This window comes from Apium graveolens, chromosome 10 (assembly GCF_009905375.1).
Source record: "Apium graveolens cultivar Ventura chromosome 10, ASM990537v1, whole genome shotgun sequence".
Taxonomy (NCBI): domain Eukaryota; kingdom Viridiplantae; phylum Streptophyta; class Magnoliopsida; order Apiales; family Apiaceae; genus Apium; species Apium graveolens.
The window spans coordinates 130603918-130614744 of NC_133656.1; the positions used below are offsets into that span (position 1 = coordinate 130603918).

The following is a 10827-nucleotide window of genomic DNA, read 5'->3' on the forward strand; positions in this document are numbered from 1 at the left end:
AGAATATTCCAAGGAATTCCAAAGAAATTAAATAAAAATTCCCGAGAATTCTAGAGAATTCTAAAGAGGGTGTTTTGATATATTAAGCCCAGATTAATTAGAGGTCCAATGGGAGGCCCAAATCCAATTGGGATTTGGAAAAATAAAAAGCCCAAATCCAATTACGATTTGGAAAAATAAAAAGCCCAAATCCAATTAAGATTTGGAAAAATAAAAAGCCCAAATCCAATTAAGACTTGGAAAAATAGAAGGCCCAATTCCAATTAGGATTTGGAAAAATAGAAGGCCCAAATCAAAGCCCTAAAAAAGATAAGGCCCAATCCAAATTGGATAAGAAGAAAGCCCAATAAGACCAGGATTGAGGTCGAATTTCAGCTCGTGAATTCTGTTCGAATTCTTTCGAACAGACACCCGAAAATTACGGGTATAATAGAACTGGATTGAGGTCGAAAGCCAGACCAGGATCGAGGTCGAATTCCTGAATCAAGCACAATATTTTTCAAGAATGGGGTGCAGAAACCTAGACTAAAATCCAGGTCGAAGAATCGACTAGGATCCTGGTCGAAACCCAGGTCGAGAATCATAGTCAAAATCTAACGACCAAGAAGCAAATGAGCACAGAAGTCTCGACTAAGATCTAGGTCGAAGGTTCGACTAGGATCCTGGTCGATACCCAGGTCGTGGATCCTAGTCGAAACCAAACTACCAGGAAGCAAAGAAAGACACTAGTTTTCGACCAAAATCCAGGTCGAAGGTTCGACTAGGATCCTGGTCGAAATCCAGGTCGTGGATCCTAGTCGAAGTCCTTCGACCAGGATTTAAAAGCTGGCCCAAAATTCGACTAGGATCCTAGTCGAAACTCCTGGTCGAAAAAGGGCTGAAAATTTGAGAATATTTGTAAAAAATTGCAAAAAAATGTGAAAAAATCTCGAAAAAAGGGGAAAATTCCTGAAAAATACCGGAAAATTCCTAAAAATAGGGAAAAGGTAAGAAATAGAAGGGGAAGTTTTTAAACGACCCTAAAGCCACGTACAAGGAAAATCGTTGTCAGCGTGTAGGTCGCTCCACATTTTACGCAAAACGATACCCTGAAAGGGAATGAACGAACTTAACTTTTGCGAAATCTTATACGGTTTCCCAAAAGTTGGGGGGCAAATGATAGGGATAAATAAATCCTGATTATGTAATTAAATATTACAGTAATTATACATGATTTGGGCTGCTAGGCCCAATAAGAAGATGTATGACATTCAGACCAAAAAGGTTAACACATTGATCAGGCCTGATAGACCAGATCAGGCCTGATGGAACAAAGAAGGCCCAAAAACCCTGAATGTTAATTAATTTCGTAATTAATTAATAAGGGAAAAATCAGCTATTGAGAAGAGTCCCGATAAGGACATAAATCCTTGCAGATTAGCCTCAAAGTGACCTAGAAGGATAAGGAATCAGTTTCCTACTATTTAGGACTCCAAAGTTCATTCTAATTCTGAGACTTGGCTACCAAGTCTCCTATACCAAGTCCAATTCAAGGACCACCAACATCTATATAAGGGGCCTCACCTCACAAATCAGAACTACGTTTTTTGGCTTGATTCTCTAATTCACAGAGATACGTAGGCATCTCGTAAAGGCAGAGTTAAGCTACGAAACACGAGAGCGGCCATTAAAGGCCTTGAGCTCCCGAACCTTAGCAGCAAATAATAACCTTAGTTTTTTATCCATAACATTTGGCGCCTTCTGTGGGAAAGTACAACAATAACCATGGCGAAAACACGGAGAACAGTTAGAGCCCTTGGAGGAGAAACACCAACGGGGACAACCCAAGTGATTTCTTCAACTGTGGAGGTACCTCCTCACTCAACCTATGCAACCACGCAAGGTGAAGCCCAGATAGGGGCAACTGAACCTCAGCTACAAGGGACGATTCACTCGGCTACTCAAGGTACGAATCCTCAAGTTCAACAAGTACATGCACCTGTAAATTCTCGACCCATCGGGTCAGGAATATTAAAAACAAAGATGCAAATATGATCCATCAGGTTTTTTTTGGCTATTGGGTCGATTTTGGATTTAATTCGGATACTTTAAAAATAATTAATTAAAAATAAAAAATATATATTGTTATACAAATATGTTAGGTAACAACTTTCTTTGAATGTTTAAAATAAAAATATAGTACTTTATATTATTAGCGTAAAATATAATAAATTTGAATATCGATAATTATCCAGTGTTCGGGTTATAAATATTAGATTTAAATATTTGATGTATATAAATTATGCTTACTGTTATAAAATTATGTAAGATAATAATATGTTATCAGATTTTTTTCGGGTTTCGGGTTTAGATCGGGTTTGGAATGGATTTCGGGTTTCGGTTCGGTACCTACAATCCAAATCCAGATCCAAACTCTTTTGGGTCTAAAAATAAGATCCAGATGCGGATCCAAATTCAAAAAATCAGGTTTGGGTAAATCTAAACGGATCGGAATGGGTCGGGTATCCGTCGGGTCGGGTAAAATAGTCATCCCTAAGGAGGTGTGGCGCTCGATTCCTATTGAATACAAAAATAGTACTTAATTTTAACAATAATTTTGTAAGAATTGCATTTATATAATTTTTTCAATATAAAAGTCAAAATCGTAATGTCACAACTATTATGATGGCTCTTTTTACCCTTATGTTGCCATTTAATATATAGTAATAGATTAAAAGTGATTTTAGAAGCGTTTAGAAGTGTTTGGTTTATGTGAGAGAGGTGAGAGAGAAGTTGGGTGCAAGTGCAATTAGAAATTAAGTTGAATTATACTACAAAGACTTTTTAATTATATTAAATACATTATTAGATATTTTAAAATTAAATTCTTTTTATTTTGATTTTATTTTGTAATGTGTGAACAAATTTTTTTTGAAGGTGGTAAACAAACGACTAAACGAAACTATGTTTTATTTATAATATAGTATAGATATAATATAGATGTTTTATGTAAACGAACACATAATTATGAGAATTTTTATATGATAAGAGAACAAAAAATTAGTGAAAAAATAATTTACAATATTTTAGTGTATTCGGGTAAATTAATTCTAATTTATCCAATTCAAGTACGTCTATTCTTCTTGTTTACGTGACCCTCTTAAATTCCTCTGAAATATTACAACATTTATTTATTGTATGTAAAAAGTGTAATAACCGAAATTGTTGTCATTATAATAATTTATCGACTCCGGTAAGGTCTGTGGTGCATAATTATGGTTTATAAAATTATATCTCGAATAAGAAATTGTGGTTCCGGACATAGAATTCCCTGCTGGCCCCCGATTTTCCTCGTGATTTCAGTCAGTCCATTAGGCCTCAAGCCATCTGGGATTTCACGCTAGTGATTGTAAACTTGCCACCTACATATTTATATACAAATCGCTGTTAAAATCAACGTTGTAATTACATATTACATGATCATCGACACTGATAGGAGCCATGAGAAGGCATTCAAAATGAATATATATATATATATATGCAAATTATCCCCAACCAACTTGGTTGTGATACACCATCCACAATATTTTATTGCAGGCTTCCGCAATGTGGGTATATATATATGAGTTAAGTTCTATGGTGATCACTTTTTTTTGGGACCCGGGAAACCACTTATGTTCTGCAAATAAAATATTGCATAAAAACATTGCAAAACATATTATGTTGTGAATCATGTTCTACAAAGATCCTTATTTAATTCAAAATCTTGAATATCATGTATGTACTTCATGTAAAATATTACAAAAATATTTAATTAAGCAAAACATGTTAAATTTGCAGAACATTTTCTCTTATTAAACTTGAATGATCTGCAATAATTTTATTGAATTAGTGATACACGTAAAACATATTTCATAAAATAATATATTTTATAGTGTTTTGATTGCAGAACATATGTGATTTCCGAGGTCTCCGATGAAAAAATGGTTTTCAAAGAATTTTCCTCATATATATATAATATATTTTATAGTGTTTTGATTGCAGAACATATGTGATTTCCGAGGTCTCCGATGAAAAAATGGTTTTCAAAGAATTTTCCTCATATATATATATATATATATATATATATATATATATATATATATATATATATATATATATATATATTTCACTCGAATAAAATGGTCCATTTGTAAGGATAATATATTTGAAGTATGATTTTTGAACAATTAAAGGCATTTGTTGATTTGTTCGATCAATTAAATAACTCCCTTGGAGAATATATTTTATAAGGGTCATGTCTGTTTTTAAAAAAAAATTGGGTAATACTTCATTTTACGGTTAATAGGTGTACTCATTGAAATGTGGGGTAATTATTTGTGTGCTTTAGGAGTTTTGTTTCCGGTTTCGGTGATTTTCCCTTATTGAAGAATTTTGTGATAATTCTACGCTTTGCATCCAAAAATTTGAGTACACTTAAATATTTTTAAATATTTTTAGTTAGTTCTTTTTTGGTTAGGAATTCAGCTCCTCCCCAAAATAAAAATATATAGGTAACGCAGAAATTTGTGCAATCAAATTCTTCGATACATAAATCTTGTTATGTATATAAACTATAGACTGCAATTCAACTAATTGAAGAAAGAATTTATTAGTACCAGAAGTCTACATAAATATATGTTATATGTAACACAAAATTTACATATAACTAAACTTGTTACGGAGGGAGTCGAAGATCTCCAGTTTTGTTTCACTCACTCTTTCCCCTGCTTTTTCTGGTAACAATCCCTTCAATAACAGGGTAACTAACAACTAGAAGAAAAGTTGATAGTAGAAGTTGTCCAAACATGTCACTAACATTTCCCTTTCCTATAATACTCCAAATACCACCTATAAAACAAACCAAGTTCCAAATGACCAATGCAACCATAGGAACCATGAACACCTGAGCACCTTCAAAATCAAATTTTCCCTTCTCATAATTCTCAACTTTCTCTTTTGCAATTGCTTTGTTTGTCAATCTAAACACCGTTGTCGAAATGCCTAACATCTTCATTAAACAGTCAATGCATCCGAATAAGCTTCCAGACACTACTTTTATTACCCAAATTCTTTGTTCATTCCACCATGTTCTTAATGTGCCACCACTTGTAAAAACCTCGTACATGTGCTGCAAATGTGAAGATATCCATAGAGCTAAAAACACTTTGAACCATGTCTCATTTGCCTACACAACACAATCACCATCAGAATGAAACTAGCTATGACGTTTAGTAATCAAGAGAATTATACTTTGTTATATAATTTAAATATTTACTTACCTTTGGAAAAACCGGGATGCCTTTGGCAAAGCAAAACTGAGGAACAAGGCCGTATATCAGGAATGAAAAGGCCAAGAGAGGCTGGAAGGAGAAGTATGCATAACACATACTATGGAGAAAGGTCATTCTTGATGAGATTGCATACGAGAGAGGACTAAATTTTGAGAAACCAAGTTCTAAAAGACTGCCATTCCATTTCCTTAGTTGAATCAAACCATCTTTCATATCAATTGCAGCACAGCCCAGAAAAGCTGGCTTTTCTGGGTACAAATACATTGATGTCCATCCTTTGCATTGAAGAAAATACCCGGTGAAAGTGCTCTCTAACAAGCATTCATATGAATAGCCTATCTGTTAGGTTATTATAACGGATAAATCAAATTGTTGACCAAATGCAAAATAAGATAGTAATGGTAAATTTTAGTAAATTTGCCTTTTTTACTGACCTCAGAACCCCATTTTGTTCCTTTCTCAAAGCTGCAACTTGCCAATAGATGTGCCTCACGTAGCAGCTCTTCTGTCGAGGCATCTATCTTATCCGTAGCACCACTAATTGAGGCAATGAACAAGTTCGAATGACCAAAACTTGAAGCATCGGGTTGATGAAGATGAGCATCTATATATAATTAGTTAATCTTTTTAGCCGCACTACGTACCCTGTTGCATATGCACATAGACAAACAAAAACAACAAAACAATCAAGCACTCAAAATATATTATTACAAGGCACCTTCTTGATCAGGGCTTCCGTACAATGCCTTTTTCTTCAAATAATAGCCGCTGCCAGTCAGAACCGGTCCCATTAATCCATCCATACCTTGCCACTTGGTCTAAAATTGTATATAATTCAAAGTATTAGAATGTGCTTCTGTTTTTTTCATCTAATTTTATTTATTTATTTTTAATTAATTTTTTTGACTCGAATTAAGGATATGAACCTTGAAGGCAGATCTGGTTTGGCCATCGTAGATGTCATTCTTGGTGACATTGTAGAACATTTGAGGGAATTGCACGAAAGATAATTCAGAAGACATTTTTGGATCAAGGTGTAAGCACATTGCTTGCTTAGCTGAGGCTGGATCATTGCAAAACATATCGCAGTCTAATACCATAATATAAGGGCCGTTGCTTAAAATTCCAGATACTCGAAGCTGGAAAGATTATGTTTGAAAGTTAATTAAGATAGAACATCATGTACTAAACATTTATGTGCATGCACATTGTAAATTTGTAATGCAGAACATACAAGGGCATTGAGAGCTCCCGCCTTGAAACGATGAGGATAAGATGGCCTTCTTTCACGAGAGACGTAGACAAGAAGTGGTATCTTAATATCGTTTCCATCAGTGCTGCCTCTATTATCATTAATCACCTTTAACAAAATGCATTGCAACATTTGATGTACATAAGAACACAGTTTTCAAAAGACAAAACAAGAAAAACAGATAGGTTGATACATATATTAATGTTACAATTTTTTACAAGCTGCAACTTAAATCTTACTGTCCCTGTTTGTGTACTATTATCTTGTCTTGAACCTAAAGTATGTTCTGTGTTTACAAGAAATGACAAATAAGTAATGCCTATAATTGGGAAAATGCTTCTTATTGTACATACTACAACGTTAATATTTTTCTCAAAATTTTAAAATTTAGGAAAATTCCTAATTGAATTGTACTCCAAAGTGTAATTGATAAACGTTACAAGAAGAGTCAAAATTTTGAACAAAAAATAGCACAAAAAAAATAGTTCAATACCTGAACTACGGGTGCCCGGCCGTTGCCGGAAATACTATTGATATCGTCAACATGAGTACCATCTCTGGCGCTATCGACACTTTTCTTGAAAATCTCGTACTTCGACTGCACGGCACATGCATATCACCATATGTGTTTAAAATAATACTGATATACATACTACTCCAGTTCCAGTATAGAAATTAATGAGTATTTCTAATTAGATATCTGAGCCTATCCGTAAAGAGTTGTTAGTTGTAGACAATCAAAAAACAGAAATTTTCTTCATAAATAAGAACCAAATATATTTCTAATGAATTTCTAGATATAATTAGATAGATCGGGTATGTTAGGTATGATGACTTACGTTAAAGTTTAATACTCTTATTAAATCTTATAAATAAAATCTAATTGTGCTTTTGTAAATTTTAAGTCTCATCACACTATACGAAAAATAGTAGTCCACTGTCAGAATCACATTATATATTGTCAACTACACTTAGAGCAGATTTTTTCAACTGTATACACCAACCACAATCTCACATTATCTTATCAAATTAATCATATACCGAATAAACAACGAATAGACTGGTAGTGGTAGGTAAGAATAGACTGGTAGGCAAAAAAAACTTACCTTAATTTCCTTCACTTCATCTTCAAACTCACCACCATGAACACATTCATCACCACCGCTCAACCCTGAAAAATAAGCCCCAGGAGCCCGGGTCTTCACATCATATTTCTTACAAAATGGGACCCACCACCGTGCAAATACCGCAGCTTCTCTCATCCCATGCAAAGTCATGGCGGCGCCGCCATCATCGGAGAGATAAACAGCAAGTTTCTCAGGCGGATAATCCAAAGACATGGCCGAAATGACCGTGTTCATTACATCTAAAGTTGGTTCTTTAATTGGATCAGCCGTGCACACAAAAACATCTAAACCCGGAAAGTCCATATCACCGGAAAGATTTTCAGGGAAGACATTACGGGTAAGTGGGCGCCACCGGAAAGATTGAGAAAAGAACCATGCTAGGGCTAGTATGACTTCGGCCATTATCATGCAAGTCCATGCAAGGGTTGAAAAGTTATCAATATAAGAGGAGAAACGGTAGTAGAAAATGGAGAGGATGAGGAGGAAGTGGAAGAAAATGTGAGCTCTATTTCCGGCAGCTAGCCGGCGGTGGACGGTGGTTTTGTGGAGGAGTGAGGCGGTGGAAGACATTTTTTTTATTTTGCTGGTGGTTGTGTTGGAACTTGTAACATAGGAGATTATAACGGGGTTGAAATATTTGTAAAGCTTAGCTCTACGGTTTATGAAAGTGGGGATCTTCAGACCGGGTTTTTTCCGGATCTGGTTTTTGAATTGATCAGATTGAATCTGATTTCGGGTTTCGGATTTTTAAAACATACTTGCTTCATAGTATATGAATTAGGGGTGTACGCGGTTCAGATCGGATCGGGTTTGGGGTAAAAGTCGAACCAAACTGCGAAGAGCGGTTTTAGAAAATTGTCATCCTGCAGTTGCGGTTAACCGCGTCAATTGCGGTTGCGAATTTGCGGTTATTGCGGATCAGTTTGTGGTTCAACCACTTATTTTAAAATAATTAATAATTTACAAAAAAATAAATTCGGAATATTAATAAATTCAAGTTTAAATTACATGGTAAATTTACATTCAAAAATAAAATACAAACTAATGTTCCGTGTAGAGTAAAAATATTAAAAATATATAAAAATATGGAGAATGAGAGAAAAGAAAAAAGAAAAGGATAAAAAAAATTACATGTTAATTACATTTCCCATTTGTTTGATTATATATTTTATAATGATTGTGAATTTTATAAACAAAGTCTTAAGATTAACCTAAGATTAGTTAATAAATGTGTATAGTTATTAATTTATATGATATCAACTATATTCTTGGAAATATATTTTATTATAAATATATGTTGCGAGATGCGGTTACGATTTTGCGATTCTCATGAATTTAAAACGGCATTGCAAACCATGAATGAGCAGTTTTTAAAATTTAAATCTACAACCAACCCGCGTTTCGCGATTATCCGCAAAATACGGTTCGGTTGCGAGGAATTGAATGCGGTTCATCTGTACACTCCTAATATGAATGCATTAACTATAATTATTGTTAAACCAATCATTTACATCTTTCAGGGTGCTGAGTGCTGACACTTAAAACTTTTGTATGCACACCTCTTTTTTTTTACCAAAATAACCTATATACTGAACTTCTGCTATATTCCGAAAAAATGTTAAAAATAATAAATTTTTAATTAAACTTATTAAAAATAACAATTGTTGGGTGGAGTGGTAAATTTTAACGATTTAGATACATATTTTCAAGTTGAGTATCCCATTTTGATAATTTATTCAACCTATAAATACGTATCAAAAGAGAAAAGATAGTATATTTAGCAATTTTTTGTTGGATATTCTAATGTTACAAATATATATGTTACCCAAGATATATTTGTGTATGTGATTTTTAAATATAAAGTTATTATAAGCTACCCAACCCGTAGATACGTAATAGTCGTTTCACAATTGATTAACTAATGTTAAGTAATCAAATCGTTATTTTTAGCCATCTTCACCCGCAATTATTATTTTAGTCGACTAATGTATAAACCAGTGTTATTTTTCTCCTTCACCCCGTATTTCAATCTTACTATCATGCCAATTTTAATATATAACTTCTAGATTCGAAAATTAATTAATCGATAATTTTTAATATAAAATAAAAAAATTGGTAAATTTAACTCCTAAAAAATTACTCTCTCCTTTTCAAAATATCTATCCATTTTGAAAAAAAAATTAAAATAATTGTTCACTTGCATTTTTAATGTTTATATTTTCAAGATAAAGTCTGCACCACATGTAATTATTATATTAATAGTTTCTATTATCAAAACTATTTTATACCGTAAATAATTATTTACTTAATTTAGTCAATATAATAAATTTGAATGCTAATATAATCTTATTGCTAATATTAAAATTTCTTATTATGCATAATTTTTTTAAATATAGATAATTAATTTGAAACGAAAAAAATATTTAGAAGGGAGTACACCGTAATTTGAGTATATGCTACACCGAAAATAATTTAATGCATTACTTTTATCTTATTTATTACTCGTCCAAAAATGCAGTAGTTTACCATGCCTAATCATGGTTCAAAAAATCGGCTATTTTTATCTATTAATCGACCAATTAATCACTGCAAAGCTGACTTCCGATCTAATAACTCAAAAATGGCTGAAAAACCTTCTTCCCGAGATATGTCAAAACTGAAAAGTCGGGTCAAATAAATTCACCAAGCTAATGAGGTGATGATCTCTCTCCAGAATTTGTATTCTCCTTACTTTTTTTCGTATACGCAAATTCAATCAAGATGAATATGCAAACTCAAATTGAGAATTTGATTTGATGATTTAGAAGATAATGAAGGAGAATGATTTTAAAACTACAGAAGAAGATGAACTGAACGAAACTGATAGGGAGAGAAGCGGGGGCGGGGCAAAAAATCAGGATTTTGTGCTAAATCTGAAAATCGGATACTTAATTTAATTTTTAATATAAATTTTAAAAAAGTATATTTCGACTAGTAAAAGAAACTATTAAAATACATTATAAACAAAAAATATATTTTGACCATTCACTTAACATAGAAGCTCTTTCTGTTTATTTTATAACAGATAAAATGTAGGTGTTTATTATAGAATAAGTTCACTGAACATGACTCACACAGCTGAACAACTGATGGAGTT

At 33.1% G+C, this 10827-nt stretch overlaps 1 protein-coding gene across 1 annotated transcript; it reads right to left on the minus strand.

The window, feature by feature from the left end:
* Positions 1 to 4605: 4605 nt before the first annotated feature.
* On the minus strand, positions 4606 to 8403 carry LOC141692584 (cellulose synthase-like protein G2). Its single transcript, XM_074497475.1, has 8 exons — positions 7671 to 8403; positions 7058 to 7162; positions 6547 to 6672; positions 6239 to 6451; positions 6031 to 6130; positions 5747 to 5916; positions 5301 to 5651; positions 4606 to 5206 (listed from the first exon to the last, which is right to left on the minus strand). Exons 1-8 carry the CDS (start codon positions 8259 to 8261, stop codon positions 4730 to 4732), a joined length of 2133 nt encoding a protein of 710 aa, XP_074353576.1. The 5' UTR covers positions 8262 to 8403; the 3' UTR covers positions 4606 to 4729.
* Between the last annotated feature and the right edge of the window lie 2424 nt (positions 8404 to 10827).